Source organism: Miniopterus schreibersii (assembly GCF_964146895.1).
Source record: "Miniopterus schreibersii genome assembly, chromosome: 10".
Taxonomy (NCBI): Eukaryota; Metazoa; Chordata; class Mammalia; order Chiroptera; family Miniopteridae; genus Miniopterus; species Miniopterus schreibersii.
The window spans coordinates 73,808,627-73,836,332 of record NC_138110.1 but is presented as its reverse complement, the minus strand read 5'-3'; the positions used below and the strand labels follow the sequence as shown (position 1 = coordinate 73,836,332).

General features: G+C 42.3%; 2 protein-coding genes across 3 annotated transcripts; both read right to left on the bottom strand.

The window, feature by feature from the left end:
* KAT14 (lysine acetyltransferase 14) lies at positions 1-23,639 on the bottom strand (the record flags this gene model as incomplete). 2 transcript variants are annotated; one of them, XM_081148241.1, is made up of 10 exons in its annotated part: positions 1-1,851; positions 4,213-4,403; positions 5,734-5,909; positions 6,852-6,988; positions 12,647-13,215; positions 13,336-13,755; positions 15,703-15,884; positions 20,520-20,641; positions 21,388-21,506; positions 23,381-23,639. In XM_081148241.1, 10 exons carry the CDS (start codon positions 23,637-23,639, stop codon positions 1,678-1,680), a joined length of 2,349 nt encoding a protein of 782 aa, XP_081004367.1. In that variant the 3' UTR covers positions 1-1,677. The 2 variants fall into 2 exon arrangements, with proteins under 2 accessions (XP_081004367.1, XP_081004368.1); XM_081148242.1 differs by having other exon boundaries at positions 13,336-13,752.
* PET117 (PET117 cytochrome c oxidase chaperone) lies at positions 23,265-27,609 on the bottom strand. Its single transcript, XM_081148243.1, has 2 exons — positions 27,454-27,609; positions 23,265-24,109 (listed from the first exon to the last, which is right to left on the bottom strand). Exons 1-2 carry the CDS (start codon positions 27,547-27,549, stop codon positions 23,951-23,953), a joined length of 255 nt encoding a protein of 84 aa, XP_081004369.1. The 5' UTR covers positions 27,550-27,609; the 3' UTR covers positions 23,265-23,950.
* Positions 27,610-27,706: the final 97 nt, after the last annotated feature.

The window sequence follows — 27,706 nt, the reverse complement described above, 5'->3', positions numbered from 1 at the left end:
TTTTGTTAGATTTACGCCTAAATGCTTCATTTTGGGGGGGGGGGGTGTTAATGTAAATGGTATTGTGTTTTTAATTTCAAATTCCACTAGTTCATTGCTGGCAAATAGGAAAGGAACTGACTAAACTTGTATCCTGCAATCTTGCTCTTCACTTATTAGTTCCTTTTTTTCTACAGAATCATGTCATCTGCCAAAAAGAGTGTTTTATTATCTGTCCACTTTGTATACCTTCTATTTCACTTTCTTACTGCATTAGCTAGACCTTCTAGTACAGTGTTAAAGGAGGGGTGCAAGAGCACATCCCTGCTTTATTCCTGATCTTAGCTGGAAAGTTCTAGTTCCTCACTATTAAGCACGATGTTGAGGTTTCGGCCTTTTGCAGATAGTCTTTATCAAGTTCAGGAAGTTCCCCCCTACTTGTACTTTGCTTAATTTTTATCACAAATGGGTGTTTGATTTTGTGAAAGGCTTTTTCTGTATCATGTGATATGATGATGTGATTTCTTTAGCCTGTTGATGTAATGAATTACATGAATTGATTTTCTGATGTTGAGCCAATCTAGCATACCTGGAATACATCCCACTTGGTCATGGTGTATAACTGTTTAAATTGTTAGATTTGTTTTGCTAATATTTTGGTGACGATTTTTACATCTATGTTTATGAGAAATATTGGTCTATAGCAGTGATTTTCAACCAGTGTGCCACAAGAAATCTTAAAACATACAATATCTGACTAGTCAGGGGCACTGACCTCTTTTCCATTAGACTGTCAAATAAAAAAATGACAACAGCCAACACCACTGGTCTTAATTAAAGAGAATTTGAAAACAACTGATTAGATTGAAGATCTGATTGTTACAAGGAAAGGTTTTTATTTGAGAATAGCTAATATTTTTGGAAATGCTCCTGCTGGATCCCAAAAAAGCTGATTAAGAGTCCATTTCCAACAACCCACACACCAAACAGCCTGATCCTGCAGACCACACAGGTCTGGCCATGGCACATCCATCCAGGCTATGCAGCCACTCCAACACCAAACCAATCTCCCAGGAACAGGGAAGCTGAGGCCCTTCCCTCCCAGGCCAAGCCTCTGGTGGGAGGTGCTAACAGAATAGGTGAAGTAATGTGTAGGCACAAACATTTACTTTATTTTGACTGTGACCAAAGTCAGAGAGAGACAACAGAGCCTCAGTGACTTAGAAATCCTGCTGGGTTCAATGACCACACACCAAGGCTGGGAAAAGGTTGGCATCACTTTACGTAACCATCTCAGAATCTCTCATCCCAGGACACTGCAGGAATCTTGACCAGCAATCACATTTGCTCACCCTTTAAATCAGGACAGGTTCTCGCTCACCAAGAATGTCAGCTTAGATACTCCTCCACTTGCAAGCTGTCCGGTGGAAGAAGACGCAGCATCTCTCAGCATTAGTTAACTGTGGAGCCCCAAGATGTGGGCTGAAGGCCTCTCCAGAAAAGGACTGGACAGAGATTTTGCTAACGGGCTAGTCACTGCTCACTCCACTGGCCACCTCTTTTCTCATCTCAGGTGAGAGTTGGAATGAATGTCTAATCGCAGAGATTAGAACTCACAGTGAAATGAGTCAGGTCTCTGTGAAGACCCCACTCTAACAGCACGTGTGTGTCTCTGTGAAGAGCTGTATTCAAGTCACATCAGCGTCGGAGCCTCAGAAAGAATGCATGTTTACACTCTGTGCTCTCCAACGGGTAATACTTATCATAAAAATCTAAAACATACTCCTCAGTCTTGAATCCAAACTTCTGGTACAGCAGCATGGCGGGGTTGCTTGCTGAGACGTGAAGGGTGACATCCTTGCCCATGCAGGTCTGCCAGGAGAGTGAAAAATACAAGATGAAAGGAGAAAGCCAGAGGGAAAAATGAGTGGGTGAGAAACTCTTCTAAGTGTAGGTGGTTAAGTTTGGAAACCAGAGAAATCAGGGACTGAAGCTGGGACTCTGCAACACCTGGCAACAGCTGGAAACCGAGTGACACTGCGGCTGATCGCAACACCCACTGAAGCATTCATCAGCACTAAGAAAGCTGATGGCAAGCTGAGTGTTCTTTTCTCTCTGAAGCAAAGGGCCGAGGGAGATATTTTATTGCCAACTGTATTATTTATAATTCAATTACATTTAAATATGTCAAACATATCTCTACCAAACACATGAAAATCTTGAAGAAATAATGAACAAAGTTAAGTTCTGCCTTTAAAAACTAGATGTTAAATTATGTGACCAGATATGAAATATTAGGACTTTCATTTATTTATAAAACCTGAAGAATCTATACAGACCTTCAGAATCTTACAGTCCGCCTCCCATCCCTCCCAAACTGACAGAATTCACTTCTCAGAACTGAGGTTTCTATATTTGGCATCAGGCCAACCCTAGGGGAAGAGAGTAACAATCATTCTACCAGTACAAGGCAAGTCCTTAGATTCTTTAATTATTACTGCAGACTACAGTACCCCAAAGTAATATAAATGAAGAACTTGTTTTTATGAAGAAGGCACTGAAATACTGAAGTTGACAGGGTCCTTGAGATTTTATAGCCCGTGGTTCCACCAAGGCCCAATTGAAGAACTCTGTCAAAGGTAGATGGCTGCCTTCTCTCTTCTGAAGTCACACTGCATCTAGTATACCAAGGACACGGGCGTGTTCTGTGGTGAGGCTAGTATTCTCTCCACTGCAAACTGCACAGTCTGACCACGGCCATCACCAAGTGCTGCTGACTGTGTAGGACTGTGTCTGGGCCTGCGCTGTGTGGTCTGGCTCGGGGCTGGACACCCGCAAACAAAGATGAACGCTCTTCCTCCCACGCAGGAAATGCTCTGTGAGGCCTGACTGGGCCAGGCCTGTGCCCAGCACACACATCAAACTGTCCGCCTGCTCTCAGGCCCTTGCCAGTGAAGGGAAAGGCAGAAATCCTGCAGGCGGTCTGCTAGGGGAGAAGGGTGAGCACAGGGGAGGCCCCCTCTGTGGGTGCAGTGGGCGGAGAGAGCTGAGAGCGCCCCAGCTCAAGGCAGCACGGATTAACTGCTCAGAGAGCTGGGAAGAAAGCAACTTCTAGAGGACGGTCTCAAGGCTCTGGCCAACACTTGGGAATTATTGAGCAAGCTTCATTAAAAATTGGGAAAAAACCATTTTATCAACTCCATCCTCTACTTATAGATACGGAACAAGGACTGGTGGTTGCCGGGGGGGGGGCAATGGAACCAAAAGGGACCAACTCCCAGTTATAAAATAAGTCATGGGATGTAATGCACAGCCAGGCAACTATAGCTAGTAACACTGTACTGTAGATTTGATAGTTGCTAAGAGTAAATCTTAAGTTCTCATCACAAGAAAAACAAATTTTTATAACTATGTACGGTGATGGATGGTAACTAACTTAATGTAGTGATCACTTTGCAGTGCATACAAAAATTGAATCCTTATGTTGTATACCTGAAACTAACATAATGTTGTATGTCAAGTATACCTCAATAAAAATAAAAATAAGTTCCAAACCAAAAAGGAATCTTGACCAGTAACACAAAATCGTACAGACCAGATGGTTTCTAAATAAAAGTTATCAGAAAAATTCTGGGCAGGGGAAAAAAATCCTTGCATGTTTTTCTGATGTTCGTATATAAATATATGGTCTATTTTCTTCAAAGGTGATACAGGTATATCAAAGGGTGAATTATAATCAGTATTAGAATCAAGTCTTAGAAGGTTCATACCAGGCTATACAGTGATGGAAAAATGAAAAAAATCAAGAATTACAGAATATGTACTACTGATTGCTACAGCTTAGCTAAAGTGTCTTAAAAACACTTAAAAACTAAAAACCATAGTTCCACTTCCATGTGAGTCGTGGAGGTGCTGATTCTAAGAGTGGCAGCGTCACCAACATGGATCGTACAAGTGCTTCAGGCTTTCCCTCCGGTAGTTTCCCATTTTATTTACCTCGCATACTCACAAACGGGCTTCTTTAGAACTTGGACCTGTACAGCACTCTTATTTTAGAGAGGTGAGGATTTTTGTCTGTGTGTTTTAATAACTTCGCGAGTGATGGTGACGGGCTTCCTGCGCTCATATTGCACTGGGCTGTGTTGGGAGGGCCCCGCTCAGACTCACGTCCCCTCCAATTCTCCCCAAAGAGCCAAGAAGCAAGTGGGTAGAAGATGAACCCAGACAACATACCTGGATCAGGTGATAAATCATGAAAGTTGCGATCCCTGCTCTTCTCCACTCAGGATGGACAAACAGAAATGAAATGTAAGCTTCGTTGTACTTCACGTCAGGAACCATGAAGCCAAAAGCAATGATGACTTTTTTATACAGGACGACAACACTGAAGTCCGGGTACTGCAGGCACTCAGACAGGTCGATGCCTAAAGAAGAGAAACAATCGGAGATTCAGACTACGTGCCTCTTGGAATTATGAACACCAAGCTGTTCAGTCTGTACTTACAGCTACACCTGCGTGCTAAGAAAAAAACAGAATGAGACAAAGACACCACACATTCAGATCATAAAGTTAAAAGTGAATTTTAGAATACACCAAATTTAACATCATCTTTTCTAAGTAGATATATTAAAAGAGGAGAGGCAGGACAGGGCGCGTAGCAGAGTGAACAGGGTTGGAACTGGACACACCCGGCTTTGACCCTCCTTCGCCACGCGTATTGGTGGGCACATCTCTAAGTGTCTCGGCCGCAGTTGCTACAGTATTTAAGATCAGAGTGTGCCTAGACCTCCTCACAGACTTGGGGTAAAGATCCCCTAAGAGGGGCCATATCACTGTATTCTTTACCTCAGACGTATTCAATTTATAAGCTCTTTTGTACAAATGCTACACTTAACAGTAAAAAGGTTAAATTAAAAATGAGCCCTTGCATAGCAAATGGAAGTCACCTAGTGTAGAGGCCGGAAGTAGTAAATGCTCCCAGAATGTTCCCGTCAGCCCCCATACCCGTCCCAAAAGAGCAAACACAGCCCCACCACCACTCGCACTGTTGCACGATTATCAGACAATAAGGTGACGAAGTTCTCATCCTGATGAGTCTTATCTAACATCTGGAGGAAGCATTTCCCTTGTATTTCAAAGCCCAGTGGTCAAGCAGATCCACAAAAAAATGTGTTTATATATAGCAATGAAAATGCGCTCCTTTAATTGATGGCTTTGGTCTTTAGAGACAGTGTATTAAGGCTGATAAAATGACAAATCATATTGGGTTAAAGTCTGTGAATGGGGTATTTGGCTTTTTAAAAACACCTTTTGGCTGTACTAGCATTCTCTAAGGAACAGTTAAATAAACAAAGCATACAGAATTATTAAGCAAAATCAAAAGTGTCTAAATGCCCTAGCTACTGGTCTGTGTATGGCTTATAGACATTACCTGGCATCTAAAAATACGTAGAAGCAAAAAAATTAAAAAATTAAAAATAAAAATACATAGAAGCAAACAGGGTAAACCTTTTATTCTGGAAGCAGAGGCAAACAGAAGAGAAACAAACAAAAATGCTGTTTATAAATGAAGGCTTCTTCTTGATCTTAGGAAAGAAAGAGGTATTTCTATTTTAGCGTTTCTGTAATAGCAGAGACAAACTGAATAAAATTATGAGTAAAGATTTTAGGGTCACATGACATACACTAATTTTAAAAATCACTAAAGTTAACTACAGAAAACCAGTCTTCCCAGTGTGAGAAGGGGGACATACCAGGCCAGAAAAACTCCTGACACATGGAGTTTATCGTGGGGATGTGATTTGGCCGGACGTAGCAGTAATCGAGAGGTGCGTCAGGCTCTGGCGTCCAGTGAGGGTCACTCTTGTGCAGATGGGAGCGAATCTGTGACAGGAGTTGCAGTTTGGGTGGCTTTGTTTCATAATCGCGCCTCCAGCACCACAAAAAAGAAACAAATTCAAGTCAAAAAATACCCAGTTTTATTCCTAGCCATTTGATTCATGCAAACTCTGATCTTGAAATTTTGAACTAATTTGCACTACTTTATATGGCAACTAGCTTGATAACAGCTACAGAACTTTTTGGTATAAATTTAAAATTCACTCTTTCAACATTTGTCAGACCAAACCCCTCTGCACCCACCAGGAACTTTACTGGTCTAGTGAGCCTTATGAACACAGTGAGGAAACAGAAATGGAATCCTAATTAACCCTCTGAGTGCTCTGACCAAGACAGGCCAGGGCAGGGAGGATCCAACCCTGCCAGGGCAGCTGGGGAACCCCCCAAGACTGGGGAACCAGAGCAGGCTTGCACACTGCCTGCCCACATGTCTGCCTGGGAGGCAGTGCTATGCGGGGAGGATCAGGTGACCACGGAAGCTGCAGAGCAAGTATGGTCAACGAAGACCATGCAGTCTGTCAATCACAGCCAAGACAGCACTGGGGGCCGCTCTTGTCAGCTCAGCTTCACAGCACAGCCCAGACTCATCGCTAGAAACTGTCCCAACATCCAGTCCAGATTCAGGTCTGATTGAGACATCTCTCCCATTTTTTTATTTCACAAACTACTAAATATATAATATAACTTTAAAATTTTAAATAAAACAATGAGTATGATAATCATAATGAAATCTAACAGAGTTAACCTAGCCTATCCTTGCTTTTTATGTTTTTATCAAAGGACCATCCTTTCTGCAAAAAAGTACAGTTGAAACAAGTCAAGGCTGAGGCTAGACACAGAGCACAGACTCAGTCCTTGCTGCCTCCTGCTCACAGGTTTTGGTATTTCTTCACTCCAACAGAGGGAGACAGGGCAGAAGTCACAAACATTACTTCTCATGACACACTCAGCACCACAGCTTTTCTCCATATACCTGATGTATGGTTTCAAGATCCGAGAAGTGTAAGGACTAACAATACTCTGATCCACAGCCAAATCTTCTGATCCCACCAAACGATACAAAAACTTGGTGGTTTGGTGCCGAAATCCTTTCCTTGATGGCAAGGCAGTCTATGAGAAAGAAACACTGGTTACATAAAAACAAAACTATCCAAAAGATTGGTTTAGTTCCCACAGATAATTAGTACTTTTGACATTTTTATATATCAGAAAATAGGTCCTTTTTACATCACATATTTGAAAAGCTCATTTCTAAGAAAATTCATTGTATGAAATTAGATATGAAAAACTCATCCTGGTTGTCATAGTTTAGAATAAAAATTAAAAAATGTTTAAGTTATTTAAAAATGTTTAAAGTCATTTAAGTGAGTGAAATGCAGGATTGAGCATGGAATTTACAGCTGCTATAGGTTTCATTTTACCTATATTACACCTTCAGCCCATTCATCAAATATTAACCAGTACTAGTATCATGAAGGTCACGTATACACAGTTTGGGTTTTAGGAGTAGTTCGTTAGCCAAACAGCCACAGGAGACAATTACTGCAGTACCTATATGTGGACTTCTTAAAATATGTCTATTCCATTGAGTAAATTTTACAAAAGTGAGACTGGTGTAGGTTATCGTCCCTAAAACAAATCGCAACAGTGGAGAGGCCCTGCCAGAGGTTCACTGAGGATGTAGTCTTTACTCCTTAGGCAGATGTCCTAACTGAACTGGTCCCAGGGGAGCCTGACTGGAGTCCTTTGCTCTCCAGTGAGCGCTGCTCCAGGGCCCTCAGTCATGTAGTAACAGAACATGTGCAATTAGGGTTTATAGCAAAGGTTCAAATGGAAGATTAAAAGGTACACTTATAAAGTAGTTTGCCAAGGGATGGATAAAGGTTAGAAACTTGAGTTGTTTTTGTGGAATCAGTTTGCTCTGAGCCTAGAAAATAACTTTGTTGGAAGAGAGCAAGAATTCCTTCTTTTATAATTTGCTCTCATTACTTTCCCAAACTGGACACCAAAACTTTCAAAAGCCATCTTTGAAATTCTTCCAGGACTTTAAAGTAAGTTTCAAAGTGAAATCGAAAGCTGTGGTATACAGTTTCCAAATATGGCCCCAACACTTCCTCCCAGGCCTCTGGGTACCAGCAGCTCCTCATATCATAAGGCAGAGTTTATGTCCCCTCCCCTTGAATCTGGTGGGCCTGTAACAGACCAATCAGAAAGAGGCAGAAGTAACATTCTGGCACTTCTGAGCCCAGGCCTTAAGGGGACTGGCAGCTTCTACTTTTTCCCTCTTTGAGTCCAGCTGCCATGGTGTCCAGGCTGGACCACTGAATGATGAGAGGCCACCGAGACAGGCTTTGGAGGAAGAGAAGCCATCCTGTTCATTCCAGTCCAGATCCAGCTCTCAGCTAAATGCAGCCACTGAAGAACCACCCAGCTGAGCCCAGTCAACCCAGAGAATAAGAAGAAATATTCAGTAGTCATTGTTTTAAGCCACCAAGTTTGGGGATGCTTTATAACACAGCAATAGACAACTACTGAAACACCAGCCACTGAACCACTAGCCCACGAAATACTATCTAGTCAGTGTCTCAAGATGAGTTCCGTGGAACCCTACAGATGTTATACAGCACCCCAGCTTCTTTCCACTGCCACTGCTTCCTCCCAAATCTAAACCACCCGCAGCTTCTGTCCAGATCACACCACTGCCTCTTATCAGTCTGCCTGCCACTCTTGCCCCTTATCACCCATTCTCTACACAGAGCCATAGTCTCTTTTTAAAACTAATTAAATTCACCTCCCTTGATGGAAGCGCCTATCTGGCTTCCCACTGTATATTCATAATACAATTCAAACTCCTTGCCGTGACCTGCAGGATCTGGCCCTGTTACCTCTGTGGCCTCATCTCCCATCATTCCCTTCCTCTGTCATCACTATATTCCAGCCTCAGACACCAAATTGACTCCTGCCTTAGGTCCTATGCCTGAGTCTTCTCCCTGAACCTTCCTCAGCCTGGCTCTTCTTTGTGGATCAGAACTTGGTTCAAGTGTTACCTCTACAGAAAGGCACTCCTTAACTACCCCATCCGAAGAGTGCTGCTGCCCTTTGCTCCTCTACTCCACTTGAGAGGAGCAAACTCCCTGTCTGTTAAGGGAGTTAAGGACTGTCACCTCCCTGCTCACTGATGGCAGCTCCACAAGGGTGGTGAACCCTGTCTGTCCTAATTCGCTGCAGTATCACCCGATTCAATAGTGCTTGGCAAATATGAAGTATTCAACTTAATGTTAGTTGAATGACAAATTGGTGGGGGGGAAAGTCCTAAAGTTAAATAAGTTTGGAAGATGTTAAATGAGCTTTTCCAAAATTCTGGTTCTAAACAAATTGGGAGTTAGGTGGGCTGCAGAGTCCCTTCCCAAACCTAATCTGGGAGAGGCCAAAAAATGAGAGGGAAGACAAACACAAAGACTGTGAGAAACCCCAAGGAATATCAAAGGTGGCTGGGTACAGGTGAGGCGGTAATGGGCAGTCTAGAGCAGAGAAAAGCTCTGCACCACGATGGGGATGGGAATGTTTACTGATTAGGCCACTTCCTCTGCTCTGGATGGATCTCTGACCAGCAACTCTGCCAGGAAGCATCAACCAGAGAGGTGAAATCAGAGCAGTGCTGGTGGAGGGTAGACACCCTCGGGACAGTCCTGAGCATTCGATAGCCCCAGGCAATGACAGCAGAGGGAGGTGTAAAGGAGCACAGGAGGAGATGCCCTGGGAGTTTCTGAGATGAGGTTGCCTGATTGTGGAAAAAGATGAGGATGGTAAGTGGTTGAACGCAGAGCCTCACATTTTACAAAAGTTGCCAGGAGGGCAACAAGCCAGACACCAGTCTTTTGCCCCTCCCTCCAGGTGTACACTGCCAGCAAAGGTAGCTGGTAAGACTAAGGGAATGTGCATTCACAGGGGAAAAAATCAAGACGTAAATAAGAAGAGCAAAACAAAACAACAAAAGATAAAGTATACGAATTGTGCTGGGAAAGGCAGAAATGATCAGACTGGCAAGAATTTTTTTAAAGCACAATAAACAGTCTTCAGGGAAATGTAAATCAAAACTACAAGATACCACTTGATATCCAATAAGATGACTATAATAAAAAAGACAGATAATAAGTATGGGTAAGGACGTGTGGAGAAATCGGTATCTTCACCCAATGCTGGTGCAAATGTAAAATAGTGTAGCCATTCTGGGAACAGTCCGCAGTTCTTCAAAAAGTTAAACATGATGTTACCATTTGACTGGGCAATTCCACTCCTAGGTATGTACCCCAAAGTAAAAATGTATGTCCACACAAAAACTTGTACACAAATGTTCATAGCATTATTCATAATAGCCAAAAGGTGCAAACAACCCAAATGCCCATCAGCTGATGGACGGATAAACAAAACGCAGTATATCCATATAATGGAATATTACTTAGCCACAAAAAGTAACAAAGTACTAATATCTGCTACAATATGGTTGAGTCTTGAAAAAATTATGCAAGTGAAAGAAAGCATTCAAAAAGACTACATATTATGCAAATTCCATTTATGTAAAATGTCCAGAATAGGGAAATCTACAGAGACAGAAAACAGATTAATAGAGGCTGGGTGTGGGATGGCTGGGCAGAAACAGCTAAAGTTTGGGTTTCTTTTTAGGATGAAGAAAATGTTCTAAAATTGATTATGGTTATAGTTACACAACGCTGTGACCATATTATAACCACTGAATTGTACACTTTAAATGGGTAAACTGTATGGTATGTGAGTTGTACCTCAATAAAGCTATTTTTAAAAAAGCAAAATAAAAAGGTTCCAAGGTAATAAAGGAGCCTGGAAACATGAAGCATCTTATTCATTATCATATATTAAATACAAGATCACTGAAATAAAGCACTCAGTGAATGATGCTAAGGACAGGTTAAGGATCTCTTCAAAAAGACAAAGGAAGGGATAAAGAAAAGAAGTAATGGTGTCAATATCCATGTTAGGATTCCAGGAGAGGAAATAACATAAAGGAGGAATCTATTTAAAGAAGCAATGATGAAGAATTTCCCAGATTAAAGAAGCATAGAAGATAACTTCCAGTTTCCAGTCCAACATCTAAGTAGATTACATCCTAACAAGTAAAAAGTTGAGCAAACTGAAAATCAACAACTTCTTAGTTCCATCACAGAATTGAGGTCACAGGGCAAACCACTGCCCCCAGAATTGGAGAGACAGACAGGAGGATACAGAAAATCACAACTTATCAGAGCAGAAACCCATGAACAGAACGCTCTGGGAACAAGTGCCAGGTAGAAAAACAGAAACTGCAATTGAGAAATTGCCAGAGGCTTGGTGTGGACAAATCAGAGAGAAAAATCTCCAGGGGGAGGGTCACACATTTTTGTGTTTTACTTCCCAGAGCTCTACCAGGTTCTCATGGTAAAGATCAAAGAAAAATTGCCTCATGCTTGGCAAGGGGAAGGAAAAAGTATCCATTTTGAAATACATTACAGTACAATGTACTCTGCTCTTTTTAACAAGGCCTGCTCTTAACAGAAACCATTTTGCCAGAGCCTAACCTACTGGCTTTTTTCAAAAGTATCTTGTTAGAAACATTTTCCCCCAGTTTTGTTGAGAAATAACTGACCTACATCACTGCATAAGTTTAAGGTGTACAACATGATGGTTTGATACACATTTACTGTTAAATAATTGTCACAATAAGTTCAACTAACATCCATCTTCTCACATAGGTATAAAAAGAAAAAATGTTTTCCTTGTGATGAGAATTCTTCAGATTTACTCTGTTAACAACTTTCCTATGTAATCATATAGCAGTGTTAGCTATAGTTATCGTGTTGTATATTACATTCCTAGTACTTATTTATCTTATACCTGGAAATCTGTACCTTTTGACCACCTTCCTCCAATGCCCCCTCCTCCCACCCTCTGCCTCTGGTAACCACAAGTCCGATCTTTCTGTCTATGAGTTATTTTTAATTCCACATATAAGTGAGATCATATAGTATCTCTCTGTCTCTGTGACTTATTTCACTCAACGTGCCTTAAAAATATGGACCGCTTTGCCAATTTGCACACCATCCCTGCGCAGGAGCCATGCTAATCTTCTCTGTATCGTTCCAGTTTTAGCATATGTGCAGCCGAAGTGAGCACGTTGGGATTTTATCAGAGCCTAACCAACCTGTGGAAAGGGAAATACCCAACTGCAGCTTCCTCTAGCCATCCCATCCCTACTAGCTGGGGAGGGAAAACTGAGAAGCTCTTGTGAAATTCACAGCCCAGGGACACATGCTCACTAAAAGACAGATAAAAGGATCTTAACTCACAGCAGTTAAGATCCTAAATCCCACCTCAACTCCCTGCTGCCGGTGCCCTGCCCTCCCACAGAAGCCTGGAGGTCCGTTCTCTAGACCAGGTGTAACGGCCTCTGGACAGGACAGCGCAGTGCTGACCTATGAATACCGCACAACACCATGGTACTAAAGCACTGCTCTGAAGAATCCAAGGGTGGGGGTGGGAGGAGGGTTGGGGAAAAGTACTCAGGGTCTAGATAAAAATTGCTGGGCTTTATTTTTTTTAACTGTTCAGTGTGAATACCCCTTCATACATCTGTGTTTTTCCCTCTTTGGGCATTCAAGGCAGAACCTCCCAAAATTACTCAGGACTTTAACAGTCACAGCATAATTGTGTCCACTCCATGGGGCTCCCGCCCCGAGAGTTTGAGTGCTAACTCACCTGGTAGCGGTCAAGGATTCTGAAGTCCTGGCAGGTGGTTCTGTATGTGGCTTGGCCAGCCGGAAGCCTGGAAACTCCTCCTTCTTTGGCTCCATAAATCCCATCGACTAACAGAAGAGCAGCATTAACAACTTGATCCAAGTCAAAAAGTGGTAATCCCCTATCCCTTTTTGCTTGTCTGACAATCAGTTTACGCTTCAGTCTCCGAGCTTCTGGTGTCATGGCAACGGCACTGGGACAAGCTTCCAGCCTCTTCAGGAGCAGCTTCTCCTCATAGATGCTCACAGGGGTGTACTTGGGCCCTTTAGGTTTCCTGTCCTTCTCCAGCTGTGGCTTCCTCTTTTCTCGAGCCCTTGTTTGCAAAGATGTGTTGGAATCTGTGTCTTCACTGTCAATGTCCATCCTGTCGGGTTTCTCCTCCTCACTCTCTACCTCCTGCTTTATCTGTTCGGGTCCTCTGACCTTCTTCCTGCCCCCAACCATGGTCCCAGAAGCTGCTGACCCAGCAGGGGGCGGGACGTACTCCATCCCTGGGTCTATGACTCCATCACCTTCCATCTCGTCGTCATCTGTGCAGAGTACAAAACAGGACAGAAGAAATGCAGAGCATACTATGTGCAAGGTGAAACATACACTTTTATATCATGGGCCATACATAAAATAAAAGACCCATGGAAGGCGAGTCTTACCGTGAAACAAGGCCTGTGGTGGCATCACATCTGGAATCAGATCTGCTTCCGAAAGCAAGCTGGGCGTGGCCGAGTGAGAGGCAGGGGTCCCGGGGGCAGAGAAGTCCAGAGATGGAGAAGGAGATGGGCTTGTCAGCGGAGTTCGGTCAGAGGAGCTCAAGGATGAAAAGTCAATCACTTCTCCTTTTTCTAGAATCACGTCAGGCCTGCGGCCTCGGCTTATGAACTTTACAGGGGTCGAAGAAGTGCTCCTGTCAAGAAAGCCAGCAGCTTCCTTCTGTGCTCTTCTAATGTCTTTCGCTTCCTGGGTACGAGACCTTTTTTCTTTTAATTCCATGGCTGACTCCACAGGATTGCGACTCGCCCGTTTTCTAAGTCCTTCAACAGTAATAATGGGATCTAAAGCTGGTTTGGAGGCTGCTGGAAAAGAATAAATACCTAAATTTTTGAATAAGCATTCAACTTTAGTTTCTTTTGCTAATTTATTATTGTAAACCTTCTACCACATTCAAAATTGAGAAATGTTCGCCCTGGCCAGTGTGGTTCAGTTGGTTGAGCATTGTCCTGTGCACCAAAAGGTTTCCCGGTTCGATTCCTGGTCAAGGCACATGCCTAGGTGGTGGGTTCAGTCCTGGACCGTATGGAAGGCAACCAATCGATGTTTCTCACATTGATGTTTCTCTCTCTCCCTCTCTCTCTAAAACCAATAAAAACATATTTTTTAAAAAAAAGAGAAATGTTCAATGGATGCCTTACATGAGGACTTAGATATCTCTTAACAAGAAAAAAAAATTATGATGTAAATTTAAACAATTAAATACTATCTTTCATCTATTGGAATTGGTAAACACTGAAAGTTTGATAATGCTCAGCAAGCGTATGGGGAAATAAACATTTTCATGCCAGGATGTATTACCCTATTACAACTTTTTGGAGGGTAACCTGGCAATACTGATTAAAGTTTTGAATGAGCATGCATTTGTTACAGCAATATGCTCCCAGGAACTTATCATACAAAAATGTGCACATATACACAAATGTGTACAATTGTAATACTGTTTAAAATAACAAGAGAGATTACAGTTTAGTAACTGTTACTCTCTCTCCCAACTAGGAGTGGTTGATACCTCCCTACTCCATGTGATTTGAAAATAAAAATTAAACAACAAAAGGTTCTAGAAATAACCGAAATGTCCATCAACAGGAGTTTAATAAATGATCAGATGGAATGCAATGAAATAAAAGAAACTAGGGCAGAGCTGCATGTACTGCTCTGGACAGACACAAGGTATACTGGGAAGCAGGGGCAAGGAGAACAAGTACTGTGGATCCATGTACAGGTTTCCTTTGAAAAAGTAAGAAAGTGCTTAACTGTGCAGAACAGATTTCTAAATGGATTCACATGAGTCACGGTGGTTAACCAGGGAGTGAAACTGCAGGGCAGGGTAGGTGCAGAGGAGCAGCTTCCAGACCTTATACCCTTCAACCCTATTTGACTTTTTCCCCCAATTATAGTTTTTTAAATGTAAAAACTCATTAAAAACTTTTTAGATTAAAAAAAAATCAGATCAGTGTGTGACAGTAAATAATTAGTTCTTTTTAAAGTGTGAAAATGGGCCTGGCTGGTGTGGCTCAGTGGTTGAGCATCACCCTGTACACCAGGAGGTCGCTGGTTCGATTCTCAGTTGGGGCACATGCCTGGGACTGAGGGCTCCATCCCCAGTGGGGGGGCGTGTGGGAGACAGCCGATTGATGTTTCTCCCTCATCAATGTTTCTATCTCTCTCCTTCTCCCTTCCTCTCTCTCTAAAAGTCAATGAAAAAAATATTTGAAAGTGTGAAAATAGTATCATGGTTAGACTACAAAAAAAAAACAGTCCTCGTTACTTAGAGATTACACACTGAAATGTTTACAGTGCAGTGGTGATGCCTAGAGTTGCTCTAAAAAATCCAAGGGTGGAGACGGGTAGAGGGCTGGGGGAAGTACTCAGTCAGGGTCTAGATAAAAGGAGATTGCCAGCAGTTAACCGCTGAAGTGAGGGGAAAGGCACATGGGGATTCATTATATTCCTCTCTTCACATTTGCATATGTTTAAAATTTTCCACAATAAAAAGTTTAAAAACAAAATCAGATTGAAAAGAGAGAGCGTTTCAGATAGCAAAGGAAATTTATAAAACTGGTAACTTGATTAGGAAATTATCATATTTTTATATATTTCTTTATGGTATATAAAAAGATATGTCACAATAAAGCTGCCAAGCAGAGCTGCTCCACAGGCTATGGCTGGTAGAAGTGGGACTGTCTCCTCAGCTCCCCCTTGACGGCTTCGGTCTGGGGAGCACGCCTATGCTGCCCTCATGACGGTACCTTTCACTTTCAAAGTAGAGGCGGACAACTTTTCTCCTTCGGGTTTCATTGTCGGGGGCTTGTTGTGAACAAGTTTCCACCATCCTGGTTCTCCGAACTCCTGAGCACCTGAACGGAAGTACATAGGACTTCCCACGCTGAGGCAACCCGCTACTGTGCTCCACCATGTCGAAGTCTTTTTCCTAGAGAGTCCAAGAATTTAAAAATTATTGGTTTCTTAAATCCTATAATTATATAGAAAATACACTCTACGAATACTCTATGACTCATAGCCTATGATATGCTACGAACCTGCAATCTTTGAAGGGACATAAGTCAAGAGAGAGGCTCTGAAGTCTGTCTGGCTTCAAATCCTGGCTCTACCACCTTCTAGCTGCCTGTTTCTTCATTTTTAAATTAGGATCATAGAACTTACCTCACTAGGTTGCTGTGAGGATTAAATAATTCAGAAAGCTCATAAAACATTTCTTATCACAATCATCATGAGTTCTACAAGTAAATTTTAATTAAACTTGAGTTGCTTTTACATGTGAATTTTTTTTTTTTAATATATCTTTATTGATTTCAGAGAGAGGAAAGGAGAGGGAGGGAGAGAGAAACATCAATGATGAGAGAGTCATTGATCGGCTGCCTCCTGCACGCCCCTGACTGGGGATCGAGCCCACAACCCGGGCATGTGCCCTAACCGGGAATCGAACCTCGATCTCCTGGATCCTAAGTCGATGCTCAACCACTGAGCCACGCCCGGCTGGGCTATATGTGAGTTAAATACAGCTCTCGAGAAGGCAACAGGAGAATCATTAGCCCTGGTAAATAGTTCATTTCACCCAAGGTACCAGATGCATCTCTCAGTCTGTTCCTATTGGCCTTTACATAGTAGAGTGGGAATAAAACTATATTGTATGTTCCATGAACTTTGAGGGAGTAACTGGCAAAAAAAAAAAGAGCACGCATTTCAAAATAACTACACAAGAATGTATGTAACAAAAAATTTTAAGTATGTTAAATGTCAACTATTCGGGTTCCTGTTGAAAATTCTTTCAAAGGCAACTGTTCTATTTCCCTGGAAACGTAAGTCAATTACCAGAAATCCTTTCATAAGGAGGCCAGTCTAACAATTCAAAAATATTGCTTGGAGGCAAAAGGAAAAAGTATTCTTAGGAACAAAGATGTACTAGGAGACACAGAAAAATAAAAAAATAAAAACTTTAATAGGTATAAGCACCGTCTGTGATGGGGCAATAACACCTTAGCTTCTCCTGGCAAGGTTTTGGTCCCAGAGCACTCTAACTCCTTTGGTCTTTTCCACTCCTAACTTTTTCTAACCTTTCCAAGCCCTCTCCTCTTGCCCAAAGAATATGTCCAAGGGGGAAGTCATTCTACTTGCTTTCTCACACATTGAGTATGTCAGTCCAGCTGGTGGTATCCCACAGGTCCCTTAGGCTCTGTTCACTTCTCTTTAATCTTTTTCCTCAGACTTGATCATTCCCATTGGCCTATCCTCAAGTTCACTGAATCTTTCTTCTGCCTGTTCAAATTTGCCTTTGAATCCCTCCAGTGACTATTTCATTGCAGTTATTGTACTTTCCAGCTCCACAATTTCTTTTTGGACAATAAACTGCTGTTAATTTTAATCAATTTCAACTTTCCCTGGAACTTGCAAGCCTTCAACAGACTCCAAAAATCTAAAATAGTTACATCAGACAGATTCTGCAATTCCAGTTGTTGTCTAGGTAGGGAGACAGATTTCTGGTGCTTCCGACTCTGCCATCTTCCCAGAATCCTCATATAATTAAAAAAATTTTAAATACTAAGAATGTGTTGTCTTATATACATTGAAATATAAGATCTACTGATTTTAAGATACATCATTTTATGAACAAGAAAGAAAACTATCAAATTTTGACACACCATCACTTGTAAGATATATCCAGCTGTCAAGAGAAATCAAAATTTGAAATATTGTGCATCTTAAAATCAACGAAATATGGTAATAGAATAAAGTATTCAAACTATTCTCCTCTAGTCAAAGTTATGCCTTCTCTAAGAATTCAAGACTAGGACTGTAAAAGCAAGTTAAATGACCACACACACAATGGCAATTAAACTAGTAACTAATAAAGCTTTTGTGTAGTTTTTAATTTGTTTCTATAATGGTACATAAAGTTACTTAGGTTAGCCCTAAATAATCTTTTATACACTTAAACTTTAATAAAAATTAAAAGCATAAAAGCAAACCTGTAAATATCGGAAAGAAAATGTATTCAAATTTAGAACTTCATTGCACAGTATACTATTCTCTTAGCTCTTTTTTTTTAAAATTTATTGCTTTTAGAGAGGGAGGAAGGGAAGCGGGAGAGAGTGAAAAAGAGAGAAACACTGATGTGAGAGAGAGAGATCAATTGGTTGCCTCCTGCATGCCCTTTGACCAGGGATCGAACCTGCAACCTAGATATGTACCCTGACTGGGAATCGAAATGGTGACCTTCCCGTGCATAGGACACTTCAACCAACTGAGCCACAGCAGCCAGGGCTATTCTCTTGCTCTTATAGCAAATGAGAAATCGTTATTATTGTTAGGAATATAAAATGTTCTGTGGATAACAGAATTTAAATCTTAGTAGCTGTGAAAAAAGTTTGACTAAATGCTCTTTGCAGCCTGGTTCTCTGGGGTGTAGTGATTGTGTGTATGTTCACACATAGCGACAGCTGAGGGCATGGGGACCACATCAGGGAGCACTTTCGGGTGACTTTCCAATCCCTGATGTTTAAAGCAGAGTTCCCAGAGGAAAGGTTAGCACTGGGCAAGAAACTGTCAAAAATCACAGAGTAATTTTTAATTCTTTCACTCCTTCTGGTTAGGTCAAAGAGAAAGTTTGTTGCTTGAAATTCTAACACATGTAGCCTCCCCTTTTGATCAAGAAAGAGGGTCTCAGATTGCCTCTACAGGCCATGGGCTCCAGCTACAACCTAATGGCATTGTTTTATTTTTAGTGCATTTATGTTTATAGTTTCATTATATTTATGGCAAATAATATGAGTTTTTCACTTACCAGGGTGGTGGGAAGTTTCTTTTTAAAGTGAATGTATTTTTTTAAAGTGACTTAATTTAAATAAATAAATGATAATTCAAGTGATACATTATTATGGCCCAAACCATTAGTCTCGTGGTTAAAATACACAGCAGCTGAAAAGTAATTAATGCCTTTCAGTAGACATATTAGAAAGAACAGGCTCTAGAAATGAACAAATGAAACAGAACAACTTCTGTTAATGGCAATAGCCTTAAAAACAGGCAATTTAAATCCAATTTCTTCCACAAGACAATCCATGAAACAGAACAGTATTGAGAGATCATGAAAACATTCCAAGATCTAATTTTATCAGTTTTTTTCCTTTCTTGTCCTTTATAAATGGGATGTATTAAGTTCCACAAATAGTGCTAAATCATTGAACTAAAACAACAGATTTCTTTTCTTTAAGAAACAGAACCAATTATAATGTCAATTCTTTTCTTAGTACCACTAAAATACTCAAGAACAAAATAACTCCTTTTGTAAAAATGTACCGAATCTACTCTATTTTCCCCTCACAGCAAGCCTTCATAAGGTCACCCCCCCCTTTCAAATGCCTTCCCTGACTTCCCAGCAACATTAGCCCTGGCCAGTGTGGCTCCATTGGCTGGAGCATCGACCTGTGCACCCGAAGGTCAGGGCACATGCTCAGGATGTGGATTCAATTCCCGGTTGGGGCGCATACAGGAGGCTACCGACTGACGTTTCTCTCACATTAATGTTTCTTTTCTCTCTCTCTCTCTCTTCCTCCCTCTCTAAAAAAACAAAAAACAAAAAACAAAACAAAAAAACACACACACTGATGGTCTCAATGTCTGTGCACTGGCATCCCTAGTCTGATGAACCAAAGCAGCCACCACAGAGGAGTGCACTCAGCAGCAAAAAAGGCATTAAAATGAAAAGGGGAATGAATGAATAAGCCACATGAGTATTAATGTACCTAGACTTTGCTAAACACTTTGTAATACCAAAAAGTATAAAAGTGTTCCTTCCATTTAATAAAACAAATACTAAAAACATAAGCCTCTGTTAATGAAGAGCAGTATCAACAGGTGCAGTCAACAACTGCCATTATTTTTCTTCTGATAAGGCACCGATTTTAAAAGGAGAGCGATAATGCTGTCTCCTCCAATTAAACAGTTACTTATCCCACTATTAAACAGCCTCACTTAATCAAACTATTGTTAACAGTCTACGAATCCCTTCAAAATCTCTTAATGTTCAGGAGAAACCAATAGTTTCCTCTGCAAGTAGGATGAGTGACTACACTTTTAATAGTACATACTTCTACTTTGATTTTCATAAATAAGTTTTTTAACTTTAAAAAGGGACATTTTCTGTATTAAAAAATTCTCTGTAATTGCCACAAGCAAATGCATACTCTAATTCTCTAGAGCAGCGATTTTCAGCCAGTGTGCTGTAAGAATTTTGAAGACATGCAATACCTGACTTCAGTCAGGGGCACTGACCTCTTTTCCCTTAGGTTGTCAAATAAAAACATGACAACAGCCAGCACACTAGCCATCCAGTGTGAACAAATCAAAATTATACCTTTTCTTTTTTTGTCAGATGGGCAAAAAAATGCATTTTGGTGTACCACAGAATTGTAGTAGTTTATGTGCCATGAGATGAAAAGGTTGAAAACTGCTGCTCTAGGGGGGCTGAATTAGGCCGGTTCAAATCTTACTTTCTTCATTCTTTACATCTTTGTTCAAGGATAAGATTTTTAAAAAATCACGTTACCTATTTCCTAGTAAAAAAGTCCAATGTTTCTCAATAAAAGCGCAGATATCCTCTTTCCACCTGAAATAACCTTGACGGCCACTTCCCTCCAGAGACAAGTTGTACATTGCCAACATGACAACCTGAAACACAAACGAAACAAGGGCTGGGAGAGAGGCATGGTTAAGTGTGTTCATCTTTAAGGGGGAAAGTGTTTTGTATTCTGGGTAGTAACGCTGGAGAATGGAGGGGAAAAATAATATCACCTTGGAATGTTCTCAGCATAGACTTTTACTTCCCTTTTTGCTCAGATGAGTATCACTAATCCACTTAATTATGTGCGGTTTTTCTTTACATGTTACATATGCAGGGGTGATGTGTGGTTGAACTGATTATGATAAATAACCACTGTCCCGGTCAAACCCCCAAGCCTGTACCCCTCCATCTCACACAGCACAGAACAAGTGTTAACCACTGGCCATCAAAAGGCCTCCAGGTATCTACTCCAGCCAGCATTTTGACTGACAGTGCTAACTTTATTGAATATTTTGGAAGTCACCCCTTCCTGTATACTTTCCCCCTTTCATGTGCCCTCACATTGCCTTGTCAGAGAAATGTGAACCTCATTTTCAATTAAAATCAGTTTGGTTTATATAAAAATGATATGGTGTGAAGTTTTCAGGAATCTCAAACCCAATTCACCAAGTTAGCAGTGAGTACCAAGAACTCCTTTCCCTGCACATTCAGTGTATAATTTTCAAGGCGGGGGCAGGGGGTGTGACTCTCCAAACAGCTCAAAAGCTCATGTAAGTTCCTCTTTCTCTACATATTCAATAACTCCCTTGGGGGACCAACCTCATGAATTCTACAGGAAGAGCCTTTTACTCACTTGCTGCCATGTTAGCTTCAGCCTTTCATATTGCTCCTTGCCATCTTCTGAGCAATCGGAACAAGTAAACCTAAAAAAATTATCACCCTTAAGGTAACTGAGCTGTTCCCTCAGCTGACCTAGGAGAAAAACAAAAAGGTGTATCATAGGTTTATCTAGAGCAGGAGAACTCAAAGGTTTAATTAGTTTTCAACCAGACTTTCCAAGTTTCCCATGTTGTTTTTCCTTTTTTTTCAGCCAGCCCACAATAGGAGGCGGGGAAGGGAAGAGATTTTTATTCTTCCAACATCAACAGTATGCCCACTGATTGCTGGTTCCCTAACTTTTATAAAATACTGGGAAAAGCAGGTATTACTGCTCACTGGATTTTCCAGCTGCTAACATTCCTGACTCCTATAGGTCTCTTCACACATTCTTTCAAAAAATATCTGAGCTGCCACCGAGTATCAGGCCCTGGGATAGGAACTGGGATACGCCCAAGACGGGCATAGTACCTGCTCTTAGCATTTACAGATTCTGTAAGGGAAACATGAGGAAATAGGTAATCACATGAGCACAGTGGTTCTCCATCTTCACTGTACATCAGAATTACCCAGGGAGTTTTTGGTTTTGTTTTTAATATGCCTTGGCCTACCCCACGTGAAATGACTGTTTCCAAGGTGGGGCCTGGGTCTGCATTTTTACAAGTCCCCCAGATGACACATGCTCTGTAACACATGGAAACCACTGCAGCAGTTAAGGCCAATGCAAGGGCACATAAAAGTGGTGCTGGACCCCTATTGGGAAGATAGGAGAGCTAGAAAAAGTGGGTTCTACAGGATGACTAGAATTGGCCAGGGGAAGAGAGATGCTTGTGTGTATGGGGAAGGGCATGGAGGTTAGAGATGCACATTTCAAACAATTAAAATGTCCTAAGTCTCAGGGATAAGAAAGACTTGTTTGTAGAGAATTAAAAACTCATCCTAACAGCAAAATTCTGTTTATGTGTGAGGATAAGAGGATACTAGAGAGAGAGGCTAAAGAAGTTAGGGGCACAATCATAAGGGGCAGTTTAAAAATGTATCCTGTCAGGACAGGGAGAAAGCCACTGAGATTTTCAGGCAGGACCCCGAATTAATAAGCAGAGACAGCTCACAAACAAAAACTACCTAATATGTAATAAATTCTAAGTTTGTTTTTCTATGAAAAGTTATGTATTAGTACTATTAATCTGAACAACTGAATCTTCAACATTTCCACATACCAGATAATGACCCACTTCACAATTATATGTATATAAATATTTCTCTGACCTAGTTACAAATTCTATTACGCAAAGAATTCCTCTAGTACATATGTCTTTACTGGTCTCTGCCTAAAAGAGAAATCCTGTTTTGGTAAGACTCACGATGACTGCCAAAGCACTCTCCCTTGAGGACTAGAAAGCTAGCAGTTGAAAAGACTGAGTTGAAAAACTAAAGTATCAGGGAAGCACAGGTGAATTTATCTCCTGCGAGCAGATCAAAGAGGCCAACAAGGAGAGAACAAGAATGTTCCTAGGAAAAAACAGCACAAAACACTTAATCTGCTAATCCTGGCCTTACTTCAGCATCCAAAAGCAGGAGTTGTCCATATAAGTTAAATATTAAGAGTATTTTTTATGAACTTGAACTTTAATTCTACACTGGGCCTAGAATTTGGTCCCAAAATCCTAACATAGCCTTGTTAGAAAAATTTGGCTAATTCTTTAAGTAACACAGGACTTCCAATTTTCTAATCTTTATTGAGTCACGATCAAAAACGTTATTTTAACAACGTGATAAATGTTGACAGTAATTTTTATTAGTATAAATGTGTCTGTTTTATATAAATTTGTAGTTAATCAACTAAACTAAAAATAAATATAATAATTATCCTTTTATTTAGGTATATTTTACATTCATGTTTCTTTCACAGGTTAGAAAAACCAACCACATAGAAACTGACAAATCAAAGGAATCAAGAAGCTCCTTACTGGCCGGTATCCATTTTTGGCATTTGTCACAGAAGTAGGACAGCTGCTCTTCCATCCAGGACACATCTCCTTCGTCACTGTTGAGGGAATCCCCACTCTGATCATGAGACAAGTCCACTGATGCCTGGTCCTCTGATTCAACAATCAGGAGAGTCTCTCCTTCCACTTCACCCTCCTCCAGTCCTTCTGAGGTAGATGTTCTTGTGGCTTCATCATCATGGCGACTTATCAAACTTCCTAGGTGGATGTTACTATCCATCTCTTCTTTCTCACAGGGCCAGAAGTGCTTTTCTTAACAATCCTAACTTCTGGACACCACGCTTAAAGGGGCTTTTATCAGGACTATACAAACAGAACCTCTTCAGAAGAGTGTCTGCCCACTTCTCTACTCAGATATAATGAACTTTTAAAGCAATAATTTAAAATACATAATCCATTGTCCTTTTACTTGACTGAGTTTAAAAGGACAGTGACCAATGAAAGGTTGAAGATCTTGCTAAGCTATTCTCCGTGGACACACTCACATGCACACACACATTCAACACTATCTGTCCCACCAATAATTCACATTCATTTCATGTCATGTTTTTTGAGATCCTTTGCCAATAACATCTTCTCTCTTTCTGCTTCAAGTTGCTCAGTCAAAATAATCTGTTCTCCCAAAAGACGAATGTTTTCTTTTTTCCGATTCTGCCTCTCAATGTCTCTGATCACTCCGTCACGAAGCCTCTAAAAATGTAAGAAACAGATTTCAGTAACACCCTGAACAGGTGGTTCCCATCCTTGTGCCATTCAAATCCAAATAACAGTGTTACCAAAATACACTTAGAACTTTCAGACTCCAAATACCCAATTACTATTTTAACTTTCTCTATAAATGTAAAATGTAATAAAGAAAACATCAAATTAATCTGGTAATGTGCTATAATGTTATCACTTAAATGACTACTTACCATATTTTAAGAAATTCCTGTACATTTAGTATAGAAAACTTAATTGGAAATAACAATTAAATACGAAAAACTGCCACTATGTTGATTTTTTAAAGTTTAATTGAGCCCTAGACAGTTTGGCTCAGTAGTTAGAGCGTCAGCCTGAGGACTGAAGGGTCTCAGGTTCTATTCTGGCCAAGGGCACGTACCTCAGTTGTAGGCTGAATCCCTGGCCCCAGTCAGGGTGTGTGTGGGAGACAACCAATCAATGTGTCTCTCACATCCATGTTTCTCTCTCTCTCCCTCCCATTCTCTCTGAAAAGCAATGGAAAAAATATCCTCAAGTGAGGATTTAAAAAAAAGTAAATTGACATATGACAGTTTAAAAATTTGATAGCAATTACTACAGTAACTCTGTGAACTACCTCCCTGTTAGCAGTTTATCCTGACTGAATAATAAACATCAAAGAAAAAGAGATTACTAAAATATGAACAAGCTGTAAGGTACATGCAAAAAAGTAAAAAACCAGGGTCTATTATATAAAGAAAAAAAATAAAAATTATACAGAATTACTAATCAATTACATAACAGAAAGAAAAAAAAAGAATTCTACTACTAGAGGAAAAAATAAAGGCCCATCAATGGTAGTTACTTTGATAAGCACTAAAGACACAAAGTTCCAGAACACAGACCTGACATCTAAGATGAGCTTTTTTAAGCACTAATCCAGTCATGACAAATAACTAACATTTTATAGTTACAGGTCACAAAATGCTCTAATGTTTCTAACAGCAGCCTTGTGAGGCAGAATTAATGGGGATAGGTCCAGGGGTGTGAGTATGCTTTTTTTAAATTATTATTATTAGGTATATTTAAACCTATTTTTTATTTTTACTTATTTTTAAAATATATCTTTATTGATTTCAGAGAGAGGAAAGGAGAGGGAGAGAGAGACGGAAACATCAGTGATGACAACGTCACTGATCGAGCCTGCATCCCAGGCATGTGCCCTGACCGGGAATCGAACCCCCGATCGCCTGGATCTTAGGTCGATGCTCAACCGCTGAGCCACGCCCCCGCCAGGCTTATTAGGTCTATTTAAGACTCACCAAGTATCTACACGCTGGACCTCCTCCAGGCCTAGAGCTTCATTCCCTATTACGGGGGACGTAGAGTCCTGAGACTAGTAACTCAACTGAAAACCAACTTTCTTGACCCCTGAACCCTTGAAAGACCTCTAGAGACAAGAAATGGAGGTGCTCACTCACTCCTCCCTCCCCAATTCTTCCTATCCTGCGCTCCTCACACCAGGACGTACCTACACACCCATCCCACCCCCCAAAACCCTCACCTTCCGCTGCAATCACTCCACACCGGCTGAAAGCCTACCCTGCCTTTTCGGAGACTTCAGCACATGCTTAGGATCTTTGCTCTTCACCCATCATTTGCTACCTTCCTGCAAGTTTCAATGTGTATGCTGACTGCCTCCCACATCTTTCCTGTGACTTAAGGAAACCACCTTACGAACCACCCCCCTTACTAACCACTAAGACCTCTCCACTATTCTAAATCTAAAACCTGGAACCCTGGCTCCTCCTGTAAGTACTACTTGTTTTGCTGGGTTCCCGTGAGGATTAAGGGTAATGTATATAAAGTGCTTAGCACAGTGTCTGGTATGTGGTAGGCACTCAAGAAACAATAGTCATTTTATTTCTTGCTTCCTTGGACATACCCACCTTGTCAATTCCTTGGCCAACTCTATCCCACTGCTAGAAAGTGAGCCCACAATGAACGATTGGACGTAAGATAACCACAGGCTATCCTGGTCAATCCTTTCTTCCTCTCTAACTTCCAAATACCTAAATCTCCCAGTTCTTCCACTCTCTCTAACACGGCGGCTTCTTGAGCCTGGCTGCATGCTAGAATCCCCCGGGGGCGCTCTGAAAACATACCCAAGCAGGATCGCCATCCCCAAGAGATTCTGATTTCCTAGATCCGGAGTAGAGCCCAACCTCAGCTGTGTTGTAAAAACTTTCCAGGAACATCGAGTTAACGTGCTAGCTAGGTTTCAGATCCACCTGACACTCTGAAAGGCCGTTCTCTGACCTCACAGCTACATCTGGCAGACCATTCTCTACTGCCATCTCCACTTTTCTTGGGAATCACCGTCTTTTTTCCTTCTTAGGAGGAAGATTCCTGCCTCTACTACAAAAGCTACCCCACGAGGACACCCCCCCCCTCCAAATCTCTGGTCTCTTCCATGCCCTTTCATCATTAATCATCCCCTTCCCTCCTCCCCACAACTCTCGCATCTTTGCAGGCTTCCCGTCCTCTGATTTATTTCCACGGGCTGTGAACGCCGAGGACAAAGACCTCGCGTGCTTCACATCCGAACACCGAGCACACGGCTCAGGCCTGCGCAAGACGTGACTTCACTACCGACTCAGGCCATCACTTCCACCCTCGGCGCCCGGGGCGCCCCCGCCGCCCGCACCCAGGCGCCCCCGAGAGCTCGCCGACGACCCCCGGCCGCACAGCGACCGGCCATTAAACGCCCGCTCACTGGAATAAGAAAGAAAAATACGAGCCGAGAGACACCGAGCGGACGGTCAGTCCAGCGACCGGTGTGTCACGGTATTTCTGTAAGCGTAAGTACCCAAAAAAAAGGAAACGTGGAGGCTGGTATCGCTAACGTCCCTAGAATCCAGTTTCACGGCAAACTTAAGAAACCAGAACCGCACACAGGCACCTCGCCGAGTTACCTGGGCCACAGGCCCGAAGGCGCGTGCGGGGAAGCTTCTAAACCGCGGGATCGAGCCTTATTAGCATTGGGCCTGGGGTGGGCCCCCAGCCGGCAACCTGCGGGACGCACCCCAGGGGAACCCCTTCCCCTCCTCCGCGTCCCCGCGGTCCCAGGGACAAGCGGGCTGTGACTGAAAGACCGGGCCGCCGACCACCCCCTCGCGCGGGGAGGGCGCGGGGAGAGCGGCCTGGCCTCCAGGGCGCGCGCGGCCGGGGTCCCGCAGCGCTCAGAGGACGCGAGGGAAGGGAAGCCGGGGCCCCCGGGCGACCACGCGGACACCCGAGGGCCCGAGGCCGCCGCCACGCGGGCCCGGAAGGGGCCGTCACGTGACACCGACCTGCTGGTCCTGCCGCTGCTTCAGATGCACGCCGGCCACGGTGGCCACCGTCAGCACCACCGAGAGGCCCAGCGCCACCTTCGAGCTCCTCGACATCCCCGCGCCCGCCGCGGCCGCCCCTCCGCCCCCGCGAGGCCCCCGGGGCGCCGGCGCGCGTGCGCGGCCGCGGGGGCGGAGCCAGACCCGACGCCCCGAAGGCAGAGCTGCAGCCGCCGTGAGCGCCGCCGCCGCCGCCGCCGCCGCCGCCAGGCGC

Coding starts and splice junctions, on each gene's coding strand:
- PET117 (XM_081148243.1), bottom strand. CDS start 27,549: ATGTCGAGGAGCTCGAAGGTGGCGCTGGGCCTCTCGGTGGTGCTGACG. Junction 24,110..27,453: donor AGCAGCGGCAGGACCAGCAG/GTCGGTGTCACG, acceptor TTACATTTTTAG/AGGCTTCGTGACGGAGTGAT.